We start from the raw sequence: 25,147 nt of genomic DNA, 5'->3' as shown, positions 1-25,147 counted from the left end.
TTTCCATAAGGCTGAGAATCTGAAATCGTTTATCAAGAAAGAAAGAAGATACAGAAGTTATAAAATCTCTATCACTAGAGACTTTTAAGAATGTGGCAAATTAGCTTTGTATTTAAGTACATATAAACAAGCCCACAACCTAAGCATAATAAAAATCACATTAGCCCATCCAATTTTCCCCCTTTGTCCTAGTTTCTTTTTGCTGGGAAGAGGCGTTGTGAGATAATAATAGCAGGAAATAAGGTGGAGCAGCTGCACAGGCAAGATGAGGTACAGTGCTTGTGTTTCACCTCCATTCTAGCCCTCTGCTGGCTAAGTCTTAGTGAAAATGAGATTAGCTGTTTGGGGAGCCCTAACAGTTATCAAAACCTTTGGAATCAAAATGTGGTCCCTTACTCTTTCACTTTTGCCAGGAACTTCTTAGGTCCTCTAGCAAGATCCAGGTAATAGGAGCAATGAAGCTACACTGAAGAGATTTCTAATTATCTGGGAAGAGGGAGGGTGTAAAGGATGTTTAAAACTGTCTGGTATGGAGACTGGGGCTTGACTACATGGCTTCTATTTTAGTCTCACAAATTTATGGAAATAATCCATGTAAATAAATTATAAAGGGAAGAAATGACTACCCTCAATTTCTGTAGTAATATAAAATATAGCTCACTAGATTTTGTGTTAATGCTGTTGCTATCTTACTGATAAGAAACTTCTAACTAACTGTAATAATAATTAATTACTCAAAATTTCTTTTTTAGGTCAAAATACTATATAATTACTGCCAAGACCATGACATATAACAATATAATGTTAAGTAGTAACACATCCAGTTTTCTTTAACAGAGAGAAGTAACACAAAACTTGGTCAGGCTTGCTTAATATTATGTGTATTAAAAGCAGTTTTTTGGTTATTAACTGGTTAAAACATGTCTTTTGCTAATCCATAAATGGAAATTAGCATTCCAGTTCCCTTTATTGTTGTGTGCAGTATAGACAGAAGGGAAAACTTTAAGGCCAGTTTAGTAACATTGCAGTATAGGTGGTACCTCAACCCAAGCAACAGATGTGCTCTTGGAAAACTGTTCAAACCAAATATTCCTAAAAATTAAAGTCTCTTAAAATACATTAAGTATTTTGAAAAACGCTGTCATATATTTCTTCATAAAAGAGAAATTCTATCACAATGCAAATAATTGCCAGCTAATTTGCCTATAAATGAAATTCTTTATTTTTAAAAAAAGAACTGGCACAAAACATTTATTTTAAAAGTAACTAAAAATGTTGTTCAGAACACCGATCCTTTAACATTTTAATGAAAACTTCAACAGGGACCCAAATTTCAAAATATTTCATTATGATTTTGTTTTAAAGGACCAGATAACCGACAGATCTTTTCCAACTCTATGATTCATATTAAGTCTAATAAACTGGATGCAACCATCCCACTTGCATGGGAGCTGAGCATAAATGCATCAAAAGAGGTTGCCTAAACCAAAAGGTTGGTGGGGGAGGGAGGGAGTAATCTCCAGGGAATATCAGGTTCTCCAAGAACTAAGGAAGAGGCTGAAATAAAAAGTAGCCTTTCAGGCCCGGCGCGGTGGCTCAAGCCTGTAATCCCAGCACTTTGGGAGGCCGAGACGGGCGGATCACGAGGTCAGGAGTTCGAGACCATCCTGGCTAACACGGTGAAACCCCGTCTCTACTAAAAAATACAAAAAACTAGCCGGGCGAGGTGGCGGGCGCCTGTAGTCCCGGCTACTCGGGAGGCTGAGGCAGGAGAATGGCGTAAAAACCCGGGAGGCAGAGCTTGCAGTGAGCTGAGATCCAGCCACTGCACTCCAGCCTGGGCGACACGGCGAGACTCCGTCTCAAAAAAAAAAAAAAAAAAAAGTAGCCTTTCTTCAGTTAGCATTTTACATGATGGCAACCCAACACATGAAAGCTGTAAGGTGCTCTCCATCTTAATGAAATAAAATTGTAGACAACGACATGCAACTATTTCATAAAGGGAAACAAATTATTCTACATGTTCAGGTTCAATCCCAACCCAAACAAACACATTGTATTACAATGTGTTTTTATTCAGATAGATAAAAAAGATTTATTCTTTTCTATTTCTTAATGAGAATTCAGCTCTAGATCGGGTCTACTAGGGAGGTGACTGGTACTTAGGAGGGTGCAGAGGGTGGGATTTATTTTATTTTAATCTATATGGAGATTTATTTTTTTAAATTTTTCCTTGCTGAGAATGGATCCATACAAGATATTCTGAAACGTATCAAATTTGGGGTTAACAGTATGTGGCTGGCAAAAATTCAATGCTTGAGTGGGAACTAAAAATGATTTCTTTAATTGTATGCCAAACTGAATAATCTCCCAGGGAAAAGAACCTCCTCCTCCTGCCTTTCCTACCTCCTGCCCCTCCCCCACCAACATTGCCTCCCTGCTGTGCAAAGAGCCCTTTGTCCTGCCCCGCACTTATCTAGCTGTTTGGCCATATTGACAGGCCTACTGGAGGCATAATAAGGGAGTCAGTCTGACATAAGCAGCTGGCAATTTGAAACAAAAATCTTCCTTTTCTACTTAGACCAAATCCTGCTGCAGAGGTCTCTGGCTCCTCCCATGCTTCCATCTATTTCTCAAACAGAGCAGCAAGAAATTCAGCATTTTTCCCTCCATTAGGTAGCACAAATCAAAAACTTGATTCCCCAGACAGAAATCTATTCTGTATACATTCCTATAGCTACCGCTTTTAGTGATTCATAACATAGGCCAAAAGTGTACACGTAACTAACATGGCTAAGGCAATGCTTCTTATTACTTCAAATTGCCATGAAAGCTCTGGGAATCATTATACCACAAGGAATCCAGAAGAGCACAGAAGAGAAAGCAGCAGCCCAACCAAAGCAACAGACATGAGCATCAGGCAAAACTGGCCTGATATAAAAACTTAGTGTTTTAAAAATACTAAGATATTATTCCAAGAAGCAGAAAATTCCTTTCCCTGTCTTCATATCAAACATACTTAATGTGACCTTACATTAAGTAAGCTATTCCCTCAGGTATTCAGCAAACAAAATCAATATGATGGAATAACCGAGCGAGGCACGATGGGATTACAAATTCCTTGCTCAGTAGGGTACATAGAAAGCAGACTGAGCTTACCTTCATTGTTTGTTTATTATATCCTATAGTTCCCTTCACTAAGTGTTAAAGACTCTGAACGCATTTTGTCCTAGGGTAAGGGAATTCTCCAACGTAATGCTTTCTAAGAGCACCTCCCCTCAGAGTTACTGGGTATCTTGTGCACTTCATAATTAAAGATACAATAAAACAGTTTTCCTAAGACTTAACAAAATGTATACAGGTAAGTGAAGGAAACTGTATTCTCTCCATCTTTCATGAACTTCTCAGAATCCCAACCACAAGAGAAATCAATCACTCTACCACATATTTTGGAATTTTTGGCAGTAAGGAATGGTACCAATCCCTGCCCATCATAGGTACATTACACTTATTTTCTAAAGAGTACCTTTGAAAAAACATTTTTAATTACAAATGACTACCAATTATATTACCAAATACACATTACACATTTTGCACAAAGTTTTATGCCTCAAACAAAACATACTATCTAGAAGTTCGTTTTCAAAACTTGAAATACAATTTTTATAAATAAAATTCACTGCTAGACCTAACTTCAAATTAAACTGATGAATCACCAGAGTTCAGCCAAAAATTATTTTTAAAATGTTATTTTATTCATGATCCAGTTTCCCTCTGATAAAATGTATTCAATAGTCATTAACTGCTGTTAACTACGGCCTAATTTTTCATAAGTTATTTCAATATGGAAAGGATAAAGCAAAAGTAATGATCTGCAAATTTGTACTTTGCACTTTATTATTTCCCCATTCAAAGGTAAAAATGAAATAGTCATTCTCCCCAGAAAAGCCAGAATAATTTCAGAAAGTCAGTACCTGGACAGAAAACAGTATCAAAAGATATAAAAAAGTTTTCAAGGGTATTACTTAAGTAAATCCTTCTATGAAAAGGCCCTGTATGATCCTCCAGAAAATGATTATATCAAGAGCACAAAAGGTTCCAAACAACAGGAAATTCGAGTGAAAAAGCAATTATTTTATATGGCAACTTAAGCCACATAGTAAAAAACTGCAGACATTTTTATCTTAAACCCTAAGTATGTCAAACAGCCAGTATACATGAAATCATATTTATCTGCTATTGCATCTTATCTATGTGATAGTAGTAAGAATTGGAACCTCCTAAAACAGTATCCATTAAAGGTTCTGTTTCACTGGTCTGCTTTTATTACTGGGAAAACAACGTGAGCCACATTTGTGAATGACAAAACTCATTTCCATTCTTTTTGGTTCTCTGCCACAAATGCCAGAGTCATACTACAAATTATAGATGTTTATGAGATTTAAGTACATTTACACAAAAATGAACAAATCAAAATTCTGAGGAGAAAAAAGTATAGGATACATTAGTCTTGGGGGAGAAAAACAGCACACATGCATATGTCCAGTATCGCATATAATTGGTGGTGGTGGTTCTCCTTCAAGCTTTTCCACTCTCAGATTGTTTTGCTTAATCAGAGATCATCCTAATGTTCAAGAGTTGTGGGGGAGGGGAGATCACCTAAGGGGCTCAGAGGCCATCTTCTCAGTATCCTGAACTAGACTTATTCGATTTCTGCATATTTCTTCTGGTGTGTCCTACATTTCAGATGGATTACGGCCAAAGACCTATATTTGTGATGTCAGAAGGCTATATCCAACAAGTATATAATGAATCAATCTTATAAGTCAAACTCCAAAGAAAATATCTAATCCGGAGAAGTTTATTACTAATACACAAATTAAGAAGAAATATTTATTTAGAAACCACTCCAAAATGGCACCTTTTTTTTTAGAGTTTAAGAGTCCAAGCTTAGTAAAATGTTTAGCAAATCATCTATAAGGTAAATACGGTTTAATAGAAAGGAGACACATAACAAAATAATAAGAATTGATTCTATGACTAAAGAGATGGAGGAAAACATGATATGTCAGTTGCAGGAAAAAAATTCCTGTTATTTTCTTCCCATTGTGGTTATCAGAAAGATCCTTAAAATTATTACTTGGGTTTTTTAACTGATTCAAAAATTAAAACTCTAATGGAACTTTTAGTCCTATCCAAGCACAAATATCTATATAAAAAACAAATATCTGCCAAAAAACAAAAACCAAATCAAACAAAAAAAGAAAGTCTTTATGATCCACTTTCCAGATGCCAATACCCATAAATGGGTAGGAGGTTATGAATTGCTAATTCCCATCTCCCCACCAATAAAAAGCAAACCAGCTCAGCAGTGAAAATTCCCAGAAAAGCAAGGTTTCTTCTTAGTCCTGAAGCAGCCATCGCCTAAGTGCTGCTCCCTGCAGCCAGCAGCATTAATGGACGCTGCACTGCTGTCCTTCCCTGGAGACAGCAGCCAGCACTACTCAAGCTTCTCACGTAGCAACCAGAGCTCCAGAGCCAGCAGCTGCTGCTGCCTTGTATACTCACCCCTGTGATCCAACCCAAAGGAACAACCTTCTCTTTACCCCACCCCCACTCCTTACACACACTTTTTTTTTTTTTTTTTTTGAACCAGTGCTCCATGCCAGAAGGGCTGGAATTATGCTTTTAGAAAGAAACAATCCTAAGGTCACCCTTTTAAACCAAGGCCTTTTATTAGAAAAATCAACATTTACCAAATTCTAAATATCCATTTTAATTAAGCCAGCAGTTTAGAAGTGAAGATTAAGCTTTCGTCTTTTGCAAGCCAATTTCCCAAGCACTCTACAGTCTAATTTAAATTTGCAGCTAGAAACAGAGCCTTGTGTCATGTCCTACCAAAGGGCATAATTCATTTTTCTACACATAATGACAGTCTGAGTAAACCTTAAAGACTCTAATCCCATAACAGGCCAGAATTTTTGGCTACAGAAGAGAACTAATGATCCTGAGAAAACTGGAAGAAATCCAATAGAAAAAAAAAATGCCCTATGTCCTCCATGGAGTCCAGAAACCTCTGCTTATGTGAGTATTCTCTGCTTTAGTCCTAGCTCAGATCCCACACATCTAAAATTACCACTTACAACTTTCTGTGACCTAAAAACAATAATAAAAAAATTAACAACCAAAAAATAATTTCAAATAGGGAGTACACACTCTCCTGAAAAGCTCAGCACACTCCACTCAGCTGGATCCTCCCCAATCACAAGTATAGCTATGTAACATCTGCCCAACAAAGAAATGTAAATATGACCTTGGTCACAAATATGTCATCTAAAAACAACTTGTTTAGTCAAGTGATGAAGGGAATTAGCAGAGAACTTGGGGATTCGTTCAGTACCTATGTGCACGAAGGAAATTGGAGAAATGAACTTAAATATAGACAAAGCCCAGTGGAACCCAGAGGTCTGGGAAAGAAATGAGTTACTGGTGAATACATTGCACAAGTAACATGAGAAAGCAGAAAATGCAGGTCATACACGCACCCCTGAACCAGACCAGCAGAGCTGGCTGCAGCATCCGTATCCGAGAGAAAGACCACTGACGCCCAATAAGTGAGACATGCAAGGGCTCTATAGAATCAATTAGCATAGAAGGGGCTTTCCCAACAGTTAAACTTTCCCTCTCACGCGATTTACCTACTTGAACCAGGGCTCTTTCCTACCCTCCTCTTTACATTCCCGACTTACAAGCAGAGGAAAAGAGAATTCATAAAGGGTAAAATTTTCTGCCTTTGAAGATATTCTCACAAGATCGCTCTCCACGCCCAAGGCAAGTAAAACGACACAATCTGGCTCAACTCCAGGCTCGAACCCTACACATTCAATGAGGCTATCTCAGACACGCTGGGGCACACGCCACGGGGAGCCAGAGAACGTGTGGTGGGGGTGGCGAAGGTAATGCCTTTGGGAAGCAGCCATCTGAGGTGGGAAGCCAGCAAACGAGAGGGAAGGCGTCCAGGAAGATTACGGAGGGGAGATCGCGGCCCCCAGAGCGATCAGAGTTGTCTGTCACAAGGCCGCGAGAACGGGGGTAGGGAGTGGGGGATCGGGGAGAGAAAAAAAGTATGCCTGTGTATTTCGAGCGGAGGGCAGCGAGAGGCCTCTCCTCAAGAGAAAGGTAAACGTAGAGTAGGCAGTTCCCAGGAAAGGGGGTGAAGAGGCGTGGGGGGAGGGGAGCGTCCTGACCCAGGAAAGACATGAAAAGGGGAGTTGGGTCTCCTAGGTTAGACGGGGCCTCTCTCCCTGGGAAAATGGGGTGCTGCAACGGTGTGTGCGAGGCGGCGAGGGGGATGAGAAGGGGCAGCATCCTCCTGCTAAGAGCTTGGGGAGGGCCAGGCCCACGACCCAAGGAGAGCGAGCGCGGGGAGACGGAGGAGGTGACCCTTCCCACCCCTGGGGCCCGATCGTGAGGTTCGGTCTCTTTTCTGTCGGACCCTTACCTTGTCCCAGGCGCTACCGGGGCCTGGGCCCGGGCTGCGGCGCACGGCACTCCCGGGAGGCGGCAGGACTCGAGTTAGGCCCAACGCGGCGCCACGGCGTTTCCTGGCCGGGAATGGCCCGTACCCGTGAGGTGGGGGTGGGGGGCAGAAAGGCGGAGCGAGCCAAAGGCGGGGAGGGGGGAGGGCCAGGGAAAGAGGGGGGCCGGCACTACAGTGTTGGCGGACTGGCGGGACTGGGGCTGCGTGAGTCTCTGAGCGCAGGCGGGCGGCGGCCGCCCCTCCCCCGGCAGCGGCGGCGGCGGCGGCAGCTCACTCAGCCCGCTGCCCGAGCGGAAACGCCACTGACCGCACGGGGATTCCCAGCGCCGGCGCCAGGGGCACCCGGGACACGCCCCCTCCCGCCGCGCCATTGGCCTCTCCGCCCACCGCCCCGCACCCATTGGCCCACTCGCCGCCAATCAGCGGAAGCCGCCGGGGCCGCCTAGAGAAGAGGCTGTGCTCTGGGGCTCCGGCTCCTCAGAGAGCCTCGGCTAGGTAGGGGAGCGGAACTCTGGTGGAAGGGGAGGTGCGGTGTACTGGGGGGATGGGTGGCTGGGGTGACCGTCTGGTGGCTTGCGGGGGTTGCCTTTCCCGTGGGAAGTCGGGAACATAATGTTTGTTACCTCGGGAGGGAAAGGGGTGGTTAGATGCAGGCGGGAGGGAGGCCCGCCCTGCGGCAACCGGAGGGGGAGGGAGAAGGGAGCGGAAAATGCTCGAAACCGGACGGAGCCATTGCTCTCGAAGAGGGAGGAGCGCTTCCGGCTTGCCGCTTGTCGCTGATTGGCCATTTCTCCTCCCGCCGTGTGTGAAAACACAAATGGCGTATTCTGGTTGGAGTAAAGCGCCTGTCAGTTACAGAGTCGGGAGTGCGCAGCCGCCTGGTGACGCTCGCGATGCCCCCTGGGTGGGGCGGGTAGGTAGGTGGGGTGGGGTGATGCTGGGTGTGCGGGCGCGGCCGGCCTCCCGCGGCTTGAGGGGAGGGTCAGTGAAATTGGGCTCCGGCGCGGGCGTCCTTCCACCCTCCCCTTCCTTCGGGGGAGTCGGTTTACCCGCCGTCTGCTTGCTTCCGACACTTGATTGGCTACCGATGCTGTGGGAGCGGGCCTTTGCTACTGGCTCGAGTCTCACATGAGCGAAACCACTGCGCGGGGCGCAGGGGTGGCGGGGAGGCGGGCGTTGGTACGGTCCTCCCCGAGGCCCAGCGCCGCAGTGTCTGGCCCCGCGCCCCTGCGCAACGTGGCAGGAAGCGCGCGCTGGAAACGGGGGCGGGCTGCCGGCCGAGACTTCTGGATTGCGACGGTGGCGGCTCCGCCCCGGGTTCCCACCGCCTGAAGGGCGAGACAAGCCAGACATGCTACAGGCACTCGGGGGTGATGGGGAGGAGCAGGGGTCGGTCCGGCTGGTTTGTGGGTGGGAGGCGCATGTTCTCCAAAAACCGGCGCGAGCTGCAATCCTGAGGGAGCTGCGGTGGAGGAGGCGGAGAAAAGGCCGCACCCTTCTGGGCAGGGGGAGGGGAGTGCCGCAATACCTTTATGGGAGTTCTGTGCTGCCTCCCGTCTTGTAAGGACCGCCCTGGGCCTGGAAGAAGCCCTCCCTCCTCTCTCCGCCCGCGTGATCTCGTCATCGCCTCCATGTCGAGTCGCTTCTCGATTATGGGCGGGATTCTTTTGCCTAGGCTTAAGGGGCTAACTTGGTACCTGGGCGTTGCCCTGCAGGGGAGTGAGCAGGTGTAAGATTTGAGGGGCGAGTCCGATTAGTTATCTTCCCACGGACTTGAGTTGGTGTCGAGGTTATTGTAATGAGGGTGGGGTAGGGAAATAGAGCCTAGTCATTCACCTGGGGCTGATTTTATGCAACTAGAGTGCAGATTATCACTACTTATCATTTTTGGAGTATTTTTCTAGAGATAGACGTAGATTAAAGCATGATCACCTAAGTTTTATGCCATTTGAGACCCTTGCTGCACCCCCAAAGTGTAGCATCAGATTAAATCTTAATAGAAAAATTTTAGCCTTTGCTTGAGAAACCAGTGCTTCCCTCCCTCCACCTTCCCCCAGGCTCTCTCCCCCTTTGCATCCGTACCAGGCATCTTAGCAACTCTCACTCATACTTGATCCCATTTTCCATTTGTTGTACTTGCTCATCCAGTATTCAGACATAGCACTAGCTTTCTCCCTCTCTTGATCTTGGGTAGCCTGGTGACTCACGAAACCAGACAGATTGGTTCCACCACAAATTAAGGCTTGAGCTGGGGCCTTACTCTTACCCAGCAGTGCTTTTATTCCTCCCTAGTTCTCGTTCTTTAAGTGTTTACCTGGATTTTCATTTTATCCTTTTTCCTTAGCTGGGATTCTATCCCTGACCCTCTTCACAGTCCAGGTGATCTTGACTACTGCTTTACAGAGAATTGGACCTGAGGTTAGGCAACATCTCCCTTTCTCTTCCTCTAAATACCTTTCGAGGCATCCCTTTATTTCTGTTCTCAACAGTTAGTAACTGAGCTCAGATGCCTGTGTGACAGCTTCCAAATTGCTGTCTCTGTCTTTAGTGTTATATTCTGATCCATCTTACATCTTGTTAGAATGATTGTCCTAAAGGAAGATAGAACGTGAAAATGACAGATGAAACTCCATTACTGGCTTGTACTGTTTACAGCAAGTTGTCTAACCCGCGGGGTGCATGGGACCCAGGACAGCTTTGAATGCAGCCCAAGACAAATTTGTAAACTTTCTTAAAATGTTAGATTTGTTTGCGGGGTGTTTTTGTTTTGTTTTTTGGTGGTGGTGGTGTTTTTTTGTTTCTTTTTTTCTCATCAGCTATCCTGTATGTGTGGCCCAGGGAAGCCAAAAGATTGGACACCCCTGGTTTACAGGATGAATTCTGTCCTCGTGAATGTGATGCATAAGGTCCCCGGATAGACTTACCTCAATTTAACAGCTTTTTCATTTTTCACTATTTTCCACATATTACACGCACAAACATGACCTCTCTCCTGAAGTCACATGGAATGAATTGCAGTTACCCAAATCATAGACATTGTCATGTATCTTTGTGAAGTGGTTCTTTCTGGAATGCTACCCTTGCTGCTTTTAATCCTGCAGATTCAAATGTCATCTCCCCTTTGGTCATGCCTTCCATGGTCTGTTGTTCTATGAGCCAAACTCCCCTATTAAAAAAGGAGTTTTCTCCTGACTCCTGAGCAGTTTGTACTGCGTGGCTCATAGTACTTCTCGGGTTGTTGTCATTGCTGATTTAAACTATCTTAACTATTCTGAGCTTTTTGAAGGAACAGTGTCTTGTGTCTTGTACTCCTGAGCTCCTAGTATACTCTGATGTCTAGCGAACCCTAAGTGGACTGAAGCGACATGTAAATGTCTTTATGGTTTGACATTTTATTCATCGTGAGCATTGGAAAAGTGGCTGGCATGACTGAAGAACTGAATTTTATCTAATTTAAATTGCAACTGTGGACAATGTAGCTGTAGCCCCAGACTTATTCTGTGGATTACAGAATACATGGACATTGTTTCTTTGTATTGAGCAATAAGGAAATAAAAGCTGAAGCTCTCTGGCCTATTAAATTTTATTTAACTACTTGTTTTGTTTTATTTTTTTATATATTTAGCTGAAAGCTAAGTCCAACAAACCATTTTTAAAGATGTGCCTGCCTTGGACAACAGTGAAAGCAAGTGTTAATGAGTTTGGATTTCAAAAAAAAATGCATAATGAATTTTAGGGAGGTGAGATTCCATTAAACTGTTACAGGAGCTATATAGTTAAATATATCAGAACTTAAATGAAGAATAGGTCTGTATGATATAAATGTATCCAGCCTAAATTTCTGTCCTACAAGTTTTTACTTCTTGGAAACACTTGATTGGAGGAGCTCTAAGCATCATATCTTGAGTTACAGAAAACAATCACAAAGTAAGTTTTATCTGAGGAATTATAATACCAACATTTTAACACCAAATGCTTTTTATATGCTAATATAGTATCTTATACATTTTAATTATCTTTTTTTTTTTTTTTTGAGATGGAGTCTCAGTGCCACCCAGTCTGGATTGCAGTGGTGTAATCATGGTTTACGCAGCCTTAACTTCCTGGGCTCAAGTGATCCTCCTGCCTCAGCCGCCTGAGTAGCTGGGACTACAGGCATATGCTTCCATGCCCAGCTAATTTTTTTGTGTTTTTTTGTAGAGATGGTGTTTTGCTGTGCTGTGCAGGTTAGAACTCCTGGGCTCAAGTGATCTTCCTGCCTAAGCTTCCCAAAGTCCTGGGATTAGAGGCGTGAGCCACCGCCCTGGGCCATTAAATATACTTTTAAAAATACATTTAAAAAATACATTTTAAAGTTTCTCTTTAGAAAATAAGACCCTTAGGTCAGCGGTCTTCAAAACACATGTGTGCTGAGAGTTCTCTTAATGCAGATTCTCAGACCACCCAAAAATTCTGAATTCTTTTGGGGAAGGTGGAACCCCATAGAACAGGCAGTATAATTCAGTATCTTTTCAAGTTGATTTGCTGACTCGGATATGCCTATTTACCTGCCAAAAATGATTACAATTTCAGAGAAACTCTTCTCAATTGTACAGTATGTGTCCCTCAATTTTTCCTCAAATGAACTGTTTTTTCCTCCTGAAAAACAACAATGGGAATTTTGAGAGGCAAGAGGAATAGTAATATTTTTGGAAACTTGCAGGTCAGGTTTTCCTTTTAAAAGGAATGTTGAAATACATTTTTTTGAACAAGAGAAGTTCACCTTATTTGTGTTTCTCCTGCTTAATTGCAATCCTTAAGGAAAGTGATTTGTTTTTCAGTGCCTAAGCACAGAGCTGGGAGCTCAATAAATGTTAGTTTTGTTGGTTTATGTGTGAAATTGATTCTTCAGTAATAGTTAAGCTCACAAAACATATAAACAAGGCTACTTTTTGGGAGAGACTTCAGGGTCACATTTAACCTGTGTCTCCTAATATTCTATTCATAGAGGAAACTGATGCCTCGTGGTCTCTGAAAACATCTATCCCACCCATTCAGTTCTTTGGGTTTCCTGTATTAACCATTGCAGTTATCCTTTTCCTGTGCTTTACTTCCTTGGGCTTTTTGTTTAAATTAACCAGCTACCTATCTCCTTTTCAAGTAGTTACATACTACTTCTTACCCTTGTAAGACAGATTTATTAAGTATATTACACACTTGTACTTGCATGAGAAAGCTGGTGAAAGTTTAGTGAGGGCTAGTGTGTGTGTGTTAGATTTGCAAAATTTAAACTAGATAGGTTACTTCCATATATTTTTTGTGAATGGAGGTTTGGCATAATTATATAATTCTGGTTTGCAACACTCTAGTTTGACTATTAGGTTAATTGTAGAGCACCTTGTTAGGTCACAAATCCAGAAGTCTGGTACTGGACTTGCAGGTTGCTTTCTTAGTGGCATATTAGTTTATATTAGAGGACATACTTCTCAAGAAGACTTCTTATCCGTGACTCTCTCTTCTTTAGTTTGGATAATATATTGGATTATTAGAGAAGTGTTAGTACTGAATCAAATAGTTTTATCTAGACTAGGGTTAATCCTGATGAATTGTTTCTGCTTCTGTTATGCAGTGTATCTTCTTGGTGACAAAGACTTTCTGCCTCTGATTTTTATCTTAGTCATGGTTACATTTAATAATCCTGCTTTCCAGCTTTTTTCCTAGAGATCAGTCATCAGTGACCTTTTGTTTGTCCTGATACTTTGTCACCTTTTGTTTTCTGGTTTTGGGGTTTCCTTTTTTTTCTTTTTTAAACGTATGTAAAATTGACTTTTCCTGCTGACAATAGTAACATAGTTTCAGATCATGTTTATAGAATGGTTATTTTATCACCTAACTAATCTCATCTCTGGTGTATGGATTCTGGTAAACTCAGTCAACAGTCTTCATAGCCTTTTCTATTTTTACTGACCTTGATTTAAAATCTAATCTCAGACCTTCAGGTACTGCTTACAAATAATGTAATAATGAGGTGGTACTAATAACAAATAATGGGGCCGGGCGCGGTGGCTCACGCCTGTAATCCCAGCACTTTGGGAGGCTGAGGCGGGCGGATCACAAGGTCAGGAGATCGAGACCACGGTGAAACCCCGTCTCTACTAAAAATACAAAAAATTAGCCGGGCGCGGTGGCGGGCGCCTGTAGTCCCAGCTACTCAGGAGGCTGAGGCAGGAGAATGGCGTAAACCCAGGAGGCGGAGCTTGCAGTGAGCCGAGATCGCGCCACTGCACTCCAGCCTGGGCGACAGAGCGAGACTCCGTCTCAAAAAACAAACAAACAAACAAAAAACAAAAACAAATAATGGTAACATACTCTAGTGCATACTATAGGCAAAAGCTAATGGAGACATCGGTAGAAGAAATGAACTAATAATAGTTACTGAATGCCTTTTGTGTACTGCAGATGTGGAAATAGCAAGAGAACTAGAATTGGAAGTACAGTGTTGAAGATGTGACTGAATTGCTGCAATCTCATGATCAAATTTGAATGGATAAGGAGTTGCTTCTTAGGGATGAGCAAAGAAAGTGGTTTTTTGAGATGGAATCTACTGGTGAAGTTGCTGTGAACATTGTCAAAATGACCATAAAGGATTTAGGTATTACAGAAACCTGGTTGATAAAGCAGTGCCAGGGTGTCAGAGAGTTGACTTCAATTTTGAAATAAGTTCTACTGGCTGGGTGTGGTTGCTCACGCTTGCAATCCCAGCTGTTTGGGAGGCCAAGGCTGGTAGATCACTTGAGGTCAGGAGTTCAAGACCAGCCTAGCCAACATGGTGAAACCCCATCTCTACCAAAATTAGCCAGGTGTGGTGGTGCACACCTGTAGTCCCAGCTACTTGGGAGGCTGAGGCAGGAGAATCTCTTGAACCAGGGAAGAGGAGGTTGCAGTGAGCCAAGATGGCACAACTGCACTCCAGCCTGGGCAACAAAGTGAGATTGTCTTTAAAAAAAAAAAAAAGAGGGGGGCCGGGTGCAGTGGCTCACACCTGTAATCCCAGCACTTTGGGAGGCCAAGGCGGGTGGATCATGAGGTCAGGAGATCGAGACCACCCTGGCTAACATGGTGAAACCCCGTCTCTACTAAAAATACAAAAAATTAGCCGGGCGTGGTGGCACATGCCTGTAATCCCAGCTACTTAGGAGGCTGAGGCAGGAGAAGGGTGTGAACCTGGGAGGTGGAGCTTGCAGTGAGCTGACTGCACTCCAGCCTGGGCGACAGAGCGAGACTCAGTCTCAAAAAAAAAAAAAAAAAGGAAAAGAAAAAAAAAGTTATACTGTGGGTAAAATGCTGTCATGCTATCAAACAGCGTCACATGCTACAGAGAAGTCTTGTGAAAGGAAGTCAGTGTGGCAGACTTCATTGTCTTTTAAGAAATTGCCACAGCTATCCCAATTTTCAACCACCACCACCACCCTGATGAGTCAGTAGCCATCATTAACATTGATGCAAGACCCTCCACCAGCAAAAAGATTGTTAGCATTTTTTGGGCAGTGACGTATATCAATTACACATAATGCTACTGTACACTTTTAATATAGACTATGGTATAGTGTAAGCATAACTATATGCACTGGGGAACCAACCAATTCATGAGATTCGCTTTATTGCAGTGCTCTGGAATTTAGCCTGCAGTGTTTCTGAGGTATACCTGTGTATTTAGTACGTTCCTTATATATACAACCCCATTTTACAGAGTAGGAAACTAAGGCTTAGAGTTTGAGCAATTTTCCCATAGATACACCAATAAATTGAGGGCTACAGAGACCACTTAATTGGTTCTCTTAACAGTAGTCTAGACACGAGGTAATGAGATTTGGCTTAGGAGTGACAATGGTAAGGAAGTTAAAGGATTCAGGAACCAAATATCAGTTATTGAGAAGAGAGAATGGTCTCAAAACATCACTTCTCAAGGAAGCCGTCTTGATACCCTCACCCCTACTACACTGTATCCTCCATCTGAATGTTTCAAGAACTCTTCTCACAATTGTAAATAATAATTGTATAATTTTGTTTTTTTCCTACTTTAGGTTGCTCCTTGCGGGCAGGACAGTTCTTATGGCTTTATCCGTTGCCTAAGCACAGAGAGGTCTGCGAGATCAAAACTATTGTCATGATAGCAAGATGCCTGCCTTTTTCATTTATTCTGACAGTGTACAGAGGCTGCATGATGTGTGATGACATCCTCACTGATGTTAATGAATGGTGCTGTACTTGAAATTTCTAAGGTGTTGTTAGGTTTAGGTATGTATACTTGTTTTTAGAAATTGTTTTTTTCCCCTTTTCCCATTTTTAGAAATCAACTCACTTTTTAGGTTATGCTTTCAGTAATCTTTGCAACCTCAATATTCTACAATTGTTATTTTAAAATACTGTAGTTTTCTTTGTGCCTAAGCATAAACATAAATACATTTTGTTGTTTTGTTTGCAATAGTGGTTTAAATGTTTTCCCAGAATATCCAAATTTAAAAATTTTACAACTTTAGAATAACTTTATTCTAAAATATTTATATTTTTCTCATTTAAGAAGGGATCGATGGCTTAAAAAGACTGCTTCTCATTTACTTATCGGCTATACCATCTGTATACTAATAAAAAACAAGATTGATTTGGAAGGACTGACTCAAACTAATGAAAATATGAAACCTGTCATTCTACTTTGGAGATACTTACCTTATCATGTCTGCAGTAGAATAATTTAGTTCTTTTGTCTTTTTTTGGAGATGAGGTCTTGCTGTGTTGCCCAGGCTGTTCACAGGTACCATCATAGTCTACAGCCTGAAACTCCTGGGTTCAAGCGATATTCCTGCCTCAGCCTCCTGAATAGCTGGAGCTATAGGCATGTACCACCAAGTCTGGGCTTTAAAACATTTTTTTTACATAATTTTTTTTGAGACAGGATCTTGCCATGTTGGGCTAGTCTTCAACTCCTAGCCCTGAGTGATCCTGCCTCCCAAAATGTCGAGTTGTTAAGCATGAGCCGCCATACCCGGCCAAAAATTTTTTTAGAGATGGGAATGGAATGATTCTGAATAGTGTTGGTGCCACCTATGTTGTGGCATCATTTTGAAACTAATCATTCAGAGTGTTGTTTTTTTTTTTTTTGGTAAGGTATTTTTTAATGCAGGTATGCCACTACTATAAAAAAAAAAAGTTTTAAAGCTAGAAATGAAAACACTACTTAAGTATCTGTTACTTTGTTATACTCTAGAAACATACACAATAGCTGAGAAACTTTAAAAATCTCAAATTGCTGAATGTCTCTGCTGGCTGAAGTGTAAGTAAAAGATCACAGTAGTGCCACTGTTGAGTGGTACAGCAACTTGTCATTAAAGATGTGTGTGCAGACATGAATTCTGAGTTAATATCTCATCTGTAGAAGTATACATTTGTCCCTTGCCTTGGGATTGGTTTCAGGACACCACTCCCCCACCCTTGCTGGCCATTCACCGAGGACACCAAAACCCAAGGATGTTGAAGTCCCTTATATAAAATGGCGCTGTATCTCCATACAACTTACACACATCCTCCCATATACTTTAAATCATTTCCAGATTTTAGATACTTTCATACAATGTGAATGCTATGTAAATAGTTGTTACATTGTGTATTTATATTTGTACTATTGTATTAAATATTCTCAAATATTTTCAAATATTTCAAGTTTGGTTGAATCTGCAAATGCAGAACCTGAGGATATGGAGGGCTGTGCTTATACCTTATAAATGGATGTGTGCGTGAACGTGCCTGGACTTGTTACTTGGCTTGTATTTGCCAGGCATCAGCATCAACTAAAGATACTCTTACGTGAAAGCTTGGCAACAAACACATGTCCTGAAATAATGCAAGTGTAGAATAACTTTTTTAAATCTCACGGTTTATCCTAAACTATATGTTGACATTTGTAAAAGTGGTGATAAGACAACAGTAGGTAAAAGTAAAACTTCAGGCACCTTGGCACAAACTGAGGCAGTGGCATCAAAGTATAAGTTATTCTTCACTGCCATGCATTTGTGGTGGGAACCCCCACAAAAGAAAACCAGTTTCACTCAAGAATGTCCTTGTGAAAGCAGTGACATTTTGTTAAATCTAAACCCTTGAGTACGTAACTTTTTGAAATGGTTGTTTCAAGAAAAAGCACTCACGCAAGCTGAATTACCTATTATTTCCTTGGAGCCTAACAACTGACAGCAATTGTTTTCAATGATAAAATCCAAACACTGAGTCAAAATCAGAATTTTGGGAAAACTTGTGTCTAATATCAGGAACTTGTTGACAGCTTCCCAATACTTCATGAGACAGTGATACTGAATATGATTTTTTTTTTTTTTTTGAGACAGTCTTGCTCTGTTACCCAGACTGGAACGCAGTGGCATTATCTTGGCTCACTGCAACCTCTGCCTCCTGGGTTCAAGCAATTCTGCCTCAGCCTCCTGCGTAACTGGGACTACAGGCGCGTACCACCATGCCCAGCTACTAATTTTTGTATTTTTAGTAGAGATGGAGTTTCACCATGTGGTCTTGAACTTTTGACCTCAGTTGATCCACCTTGGCCTCCCAAAGTGCTGGAATTACAGGTTTAAGCCACCGTGCCCCGCCAATGACATTTTAGGTAGTGTACAGTAAAATGGGCCAATATTTGGGAGAGTTACATACCTCAGTGAACTATATTTTCCTAATGAATAATACATGAGATTATAGAAAACTGCAAGTAACATTGTAACCAATTGAATGCAAAAGAAACAAAAATCTAGTTGTCTTCTATTTAAGTCAGACATTTAGGGAAACCGAATTGCCAAAATGTAAAACAATGCACCTATTTCAAAAAATATATACTAAAAATGTTTTAATGCATTTGTTGCTATAATATTTAAATATTTTACTAATATGGTAAAATACTAGTAAAGTGATTTGGGGCCCTCAATCTTTAAGAATGTGAAGGATTTTCTGAGGCCACAAAGTTTAAGAAATGGCTACTCTAGCACAACACACAAAATAAATATTCACGTACCTGTTGAATGACTTCATCGAGTTACAGTGAATCCCGGTATTAAACCTGTATGGCTGGGATAATGGGCATGCTATGACAGGAAGCCGATTTCCTTAACTTCACCACTGTAACTCATTAACAAACATGTTAGCCTGAGACAAAAGTATTAAGGGGCGACAGGAAAGCCTTTCATAATGTGATACTTTTTTTCACATTATTCAACGTGTTTTAAAATTTGGTATACAGGTCTGTCTATGGTGTTTCTTCTGAACTTTTGCCAGAGTAGAATGGTTTGTGTTTTTCCTCATAGATTTACTCCTCACTAAACTTCATGACATCTAACATGAACTTGTAAAGGCTATGCTTGAAAGTAAGGGTATCTTTTTTCTATGCCTAGGTTATTATTATTATTATTTTTTAGACGGAGTCTCACTCTGTCGCCCAGGCTGGAGTGCAGTGGCTGGATCTCAGATCACTGAAAGTTCCGTCTCCCAGGTTTACACCATTATCCTGCCTCAGCCTCAGCCTCGTGGGTAGCTGTGACTACAGGCGCCTGCCACCTCACCTGGCTAGTTTTTTGTATTTTTTAGTAGAGACGGGGTTTCATCGTGTTAGCCAGGATGGTCTCGATCTCCTGACCTTGTGATCCACCCACCTCGGCCTCCCAAAGTGCTGGGATTACAGGCTTGAGCCCCCGCGCCCGGCCTTCTATGCCTAGGCGTGAAGCACTTACAAGCTTTAATGTGCTTGAGGTTCCAAAGACCTTTCCAAATCTTCCCATTTTCAGTCTTCAACTTAACATTTTGGTCTTTGCATTGGAGACCTGAGTCCTATCTGACATTGGGCCTACTGGGCAGAATTTCCTAAACTGCCATTTTAAAAGAAATAAGGGTAACCAAATGTTCCCCTTAAAAGCACTCTGGTACACTCTAGTATTGGCAGATAACTATCTTCCCCTAATTAGATTTATAAAATCTTTCTCAATGTTTACATTTTTTCCCCTCAAATATATTGACTTTTTCATTCCCAATAACAATGTCTGGTCTGTAACTCAGTCATTCCATGTTCAGATTACAGATTCCTTTCCCCGTCTTTTCACATTCTTTTAGTCCAGGGAGACCCACTTTGAAGGTTAAAACCCAAGGTCACATAATGAATAGGTGGCAATGTCACATATAACTCAACTCTAGGCCTTATGAATCCTGCTAATAGCCCATTGCCTATTCTAGTCACCAGATTGAAAAACAATATATTAGGGAAGAAGATGGCAAACTATTGCCCACCACATATTTGCATCAGTCTTGTCAAATTTTTATTGTAGTATTTAATAGGATTAAAGCTATGATGAATCAAGTAAAAAATTACTTCCTTAAAAACTAAGCTAGTAGGCAAAAATATTCGTTTGTTCAACAAATACCCACTCTGGCAGATACAGTACCCCGCACTTAGTGGGGAAAAAAAAAGACATCGTGGTGAAAACAGACATGGTCCTTGAATTTCCTGGTTCTGTGGGTTGCTTAATTTGAGGTTTAAATGGTTTTTTCCATCAGGTGAAAAGTTTTGTGTTCGGCCCATAAATAAAGCAACTGGGAATTCTCATAGTGGCAAAATGGCCAGTCTAGGATATAAAATCTTCAGAAACATCTTATTTCCCATTTATTATGAAGCGTGGGGTAGGAGATCAGAGAAACCAGATGAAGATTGCTGGCTGTGCTGCTAATGTGAACTCTTCTTTCGAAGGTATTGTGTCCTTTTATTCTCAATGGAGACATCAAAAAGTATTAAGAGGAGTACTATTATAATATTAATAGGATACTGAAAATCTATCCTGAATGCATGCAGCCAGAGGCTCCAAATAATACTATGATGAGTTCCACAAAAAACCTCAACTACTCTTTGTTCCAGGGAAGCACCATTTTCCACAAAACTCTCAAGAAGGACTTGTTGGAACTGGAAAAGCAATTAAATGTGAATAGTGATCCAGGAGAAAGTAACAAACTCACGTAACTCCCAAAAGTTTTCAAAAGATAACATCAGCTTTTTTCTCTTGGCCTTTTAAGAAACTAGCCAACAAATACTCTTGACAGGCTTGTGTTTGGTTTTGAAAACACACCTTAGTGTACTGAAAGAAAAACAATTTCTTTTAATTTGGTTTGTTGGTCCCATACCCCATCTATCAATGTATGTGCTATTTACAAATAGAAATGTTATATACTAACAGTATTTTTGCAGTACCTTTTGATAATTCCTAGACCTCTATTTTCGTTCTATGTGTTAATCTGAGTAACAGATGGATATTTTAATATTTAAGGCAGATGGTAAACTCTCCTATAGGTCTTGTGAGATTTTGTCTTACAGGCTGAACACCATTCACAAAATGTAATGCTTCATTCCTTCAGATTGAGGTAAAGAACTTGAGCAACTGGATTAGCAAAGCTGCAAAGACAATGAAATGTGGCCTAAGATATAATTATGTTCTCTGCCTTTCCTTTGGGCCAGAGTAGCTTTGCACTTGACACAATGGAAAATAGGCTATAAAGCCTGAAAATAAAATGTTCTAAACTCCAATCTCAGAGCACTTTAGTAGGCTTTTCACTAGGCACCTTGAAAGTATTTTCAACAAAATACTAATTAAGCTACCACTTCACAAGAGCTTCAAGGAAAAGCTCTTTCTTATAAAATTTTTTTTTTTTTTTTTGAGACGGAGTTTCACTCTTGTTGCACAGGCTGGAGTGCAATGGTGTGATCTCGGCTCACCGCAACCTCCACCACCCAGGTTCAAGTGATTCTCTAGCCTCAGCCTCCTGAGTAGCTGGGATTACAGGCGCCCACCACCACACCCGACAAAATTTTTGTATTTCTAGAAGAGGCGTGGTTTCACCATGTTCGCCAGGCTGGCCTCTGGACCTCAGGTGATCTGCACACTTCAGTCTCCCAAACTGCTGGAATTACAGTCGTGAGCCACTGTGCCTGGTCTCATAAAACTTTTAAATTCCATCACATTACATTCACACCTTTTGCTAACCAGGATGAAGAGCCTTAAACAGGTTTAAAGAGTGCAGACTGCACTTTTGTTAATACTATTTTTCTCTGCAAGTTCTTTATGCTAACATTTCCAGTGGTGGGAAGTACAAGTACTATTAGTCATCTTCATTCTTTGTATTACCAAAGAGTTCCTTTTTCTCCATCTTGTTCTGAAGGATAAACAAAAGCTTGAGGTGTACGTATCAGTACATAAACTGCAGCACGAAGACCACCAACGTTCACCCAGACCGTATCCACCTTTCGCCATACATGTCGCATTCCAGATAATGCCTGTGTACACACAAAAACCAGAGCAATTAGGTTGACAATCTACTTTTACACCAACCAGGATTCTTAGCTGCCTGATAAGAAACCTCAGGGAAAGAGAAAACAAATCTTATCCAAACAAACATCCCCAAATCTACTCAAAAAGATCCCAAAGTTGCCAGAGGCTGCGATTTTGAGCTAATGTGTATAACACCTTGGTAAAGCATTTTGTGTCTTGAGTAAGTAGTACAGCTCGGCCCGTGGTAGGTGTGCAGACACGGCTCATCTCCCGTAGGCAAGCTGGATAAAGGTTCCAGTTTCTCTTCTTGGATCCCATCCTATAATAGAAGGACTAGTGAGTCAAATACTGTTGCAAAAGATACAAAATAGAAGGAGTATATGAAACAAAACAGTTTCATGCATCCTGAGGCATGAAAAACAGCTGTAGTTTTAGAAACCAGACCTTTGCCATTACATGTCAATGAAATAAGCTGAGTTCGTAAATTGCTTAGAATTCTGAATCAAAAAGAATTTTTTTGGACAACTATGTTATATAACTTGCCCTCTTAGTGAGTTTAATAAGCAGTCAAACTATATGAACCAAACAAGTGATTAGAAATCATTTAGGCTGGGTGTTTTGGTGGCTCATGCCTGTAATCCCAGCAGTTCGGGAGGCTGAGGCGGGCGGATCACCTGAGGTCAGGAGTTTGAGACCAGCCTGGCCAACATGGTGAAACCCCATCTTAACTAAAAATACAAAAATAGCTGGGCATGATGGCACGTGCCCGTAATCCAAGCTACTCAGGAGGGTGAGGCAGGAGAATTGCTTGAACCCGGGAGGCAGAGGTTGCTGTGAGCCGAGATCATGCCACTGCACTCCAGCCTGGGCAACAGAACGGGACTCTGTCTCAAAAAAAGAAAAAAAAAAAAAAAAGAAAAATCATTTATGCTGAGAAACAGAATCAGAACCAAGTCTTCCACCACCTTTTTGTGTAAAATATATAATTCAAGAATGGGCTAAAAAGTGAATTATAGGTAATTTAAAAATGAACCTCCTATGATGGTCAGGATTCAAAATGTAGTTAATACATTCCTGAGAGTTCACAGAAGAAACATAATGGGTGAATCCATCATGTTGTTCAGTGAAAAACAGCTCTGCTAAGTCTGCTAAAATTCAAGATTTTTTTCCTGACAATAAACACAAGGAAAATAATGACATACTTAGAAGTCTTGCAGATAGTAGTATAACAAGTGAAAGTAAAATTCATTTAAAAAAAAAAACCAACCAATTCTCACCTTTTTCCAAATGGCAAATCTGTTACAATAATATCCACAGAACCAGTTCTCAATGGCAGATTACAGATATCCCACTGAACAGCATCTATGGGCAAGCCCCAGGATGGTTTGCTGTGGGGACAAAGGAAAGGTGCTTCAACATATTGTAAAGCATAAAATCGTTACAACAATTTTTGTTTCTGAAAAGAGACTGCTACAGCAAAATATAAAATGCTAAGAATATCAGTGATAATATCAACCTATTCAAAATTTAAGAAGTGGCACAAAGGTAAAAAATAGAAGGTCAGGCTGGGCATGGTGCTCGTGCCTATAATCAGCACTTTCAGGGGCTGAGGTGGGAAGATCACTGGAGTGCAGGAATTTGAGACTAGCTGCGCAACACTGTGAGACCTTGTCTCTAAAAAAATTTTTTTTTTAAAGTTAGCAAGGCATGATGGCACACACCTATAGTCCCAGCTACTCAGGAGGCTGAGGTGGGAGGATCACTTGAGCCCAGGAGTTGAAAGATGAAGTGAGCTAGGATTGTGCCACTGTACTCCAGCCTGGGTGACAGAGCAAGACCCCGTCTCAGAAAAAAAGAAAACAAACTGAAAACATGATTGTAATGCAGAGAACTGCAAAAGACAACTTTAAAAACAATGCCAAAGCAGTAAATTACATAACCGATGATATAAAAATTAAGTTGCTGATAAAACATACACTGGAAAAATCAAGCACACTAAAGAAAAGATTATGGGGCGACGTATCTGAAGAATAAAGTTTGTAAAACTAGTAATAACAGGAGACCTAAAAGAAAAACAGATATGTAAAATTGGTAAATATATAGGTAATTGTTTTAAGATGAAAAACCAAAAGGAAATATATGTACCATGCTATATAAAACAAGACTAAGAAAAAAGTTAAGATAAAAAATATAGATGACAGAAGACAGAATGAATAATAATAAATACAAAGGATTTAAATCCTCCCCATTAAGGCAAAGTAACTGGTTTAAGAAACAAAATAATGCACAGGCTAAGAACTGAAGGTAAGTCAAAGGCTATCAGCAGAAATTAAGGATTTAATTGACATTTAATGAAGAATTTAAGAAAAAAATGCAATAAAGGCAATCACTACATAATTTTTTAAAGTACATATAAAATATGTATTACAACCACATACAAATAACTGCACAAAACAAAGCGTAAGGCAAAAAATATTAAAAACCAAAGTAAAATGAATAGAAAGTACTGTACAGGTTGAGGCCAGGCACGGTGGCTCACGCCTGTAATCCCAGCACTTTGGGAGGCCATGGCGGGCAGATCATGAGATCAGGAGATCGAGACCATCATGGCTAACAGGATGAAACAGGGTGAAAACTCGTCTCTACTAAAAATACGAAAAAAAAATTAGCTGGGCATGGTAGTGGGCGCCTGTAGTCCCAGCTACTCTGGAGCGCTGAGGCAGGAGAATGGCGTGAAGCCGGGAGGCGCAGCGCTCGGTCTCCAAAAAAAAAAAAAAAAAAGTACAGGTTGAATAGACAAAAAGTGTAGATACAAACAAGATAAAATATTCAGAAGCTAGAAAAGAAAGTTTGTTTAAATGTTTATCAGTTTTAATTAAAAAAAAAAAAAAAAGACTGGCCATATACTAGGCTCATAAAAAAAAAAATAAACTCAATAAACATGAAAGAACCATTCAAAATTAATTCATCACAATAAAATAAATCAGTATTTAAGAAAATTGAAACCTTCCAACTAGCCTTAATATATGTAAAAGGATTGAATGTTGATCCATAGACCAGCAGCATCAGCATTGTCCCAGAGTTTCCTGGAAAATGCAGACTCTTAGATCCCATCCCAAACTACTGAATCAAAATCTGTGTTAACAGTACTCCCAGCCATCCTGGCTAACACGGTGAAACCCCGTCTCTACTAAAAAATACAAAAAAAAAAAAAACTAGCCGGGCGAGGTGGCGGGCGCCTGTAGTCCCAGCTACTCGGGAGGCTGAGGCAGGA

General features: G+C 41.1%; 2 protein-coding genes and 1 pseudogene across 25 annotated transcripts in view; 1 reads left to right on the top strand and 2 right to left on the bottom strand.

The window, feature by feature from the left end:
* LOC105477647 (SET domain containing 5) overlaps positions 1-7,845 on the bottom strand; it is a 95,215-nt gene extending 87,370 nt beyond the window's left edge. For 6 of the 19 annotated variants that reach the window (XM_011734213.3, XM_011734224.3, XM_011734214.3 and 3 more), the window contains exon 1: positions 7,502-7,807. The gene's annotated coding sequence lies outside the window, so the exon portion shown is untranslated. Of the gene's footprint in view, positions 1-7,501 lie in introns of all 19 variants that reach the window. The other 13 variants (XM_024791538.2, XM_011734237.3, XM_011734231.3 and 10 more) reach the window with 7 other exon arrangements.
* Positions 7,846-8,050: 205 nt separating this feature from the next.
* Positions 8,051-24,775, top strand: LOC105477650 (uncharacterized; annotated as a pseudogene).
* Positions 21,533-25,147, bottom strand: part of LOC105477652 (THUMP domain 3 tRNA guanosine methyltransferase) — a 22,249-nt gene continuing 18,634 nt past the window's right edge. For all 6 annotated transcript variants that reach the window (XM_011734240.3, XM_011734243.2, XM_011734239.2 and 3 more), the window contains 3 exons: positions 23,151-23,261; positions 22,069-22,192; positions 21,533-21,878 (listed from right to left, as the gene is read on the bottom strand). In XM_011734240.3, the coding sequence (XP_011732542.1) occupies positions 21,726-21,878; positions 22,069-22,192; positions 23,151-23,261 (388 nt within the window). In that variant the 3' untranslated portion in view covers positions 21,533-21,725. The remainder of the gene's footprint in view (positions 21,879-22,068; positions 22,193-23,150; positions 23,262-25,147) is intronic.

The sequence above is a fragment of the Macaca nemestrina genome, chromosome 2 (genome assembly GCF_043159975.1).
Source record: "Macaca nemestrina isolate mMacNem1 chromosome 2, mMacNem.hap1, whole genome shotgun sequence".
Taxonomy (NCBI): domain Eukaryota; kingdom Metazoa; phylum Chordata; class Mammalia; order Primates; family Cercopithecidae; genus Macaca; species Macaca nemestrina.
The sequence above is the reverse complement of the archived record's forward strand: the minus strand, read 5'-3'. Positions and strand labels throughout refer to the sequence as shown.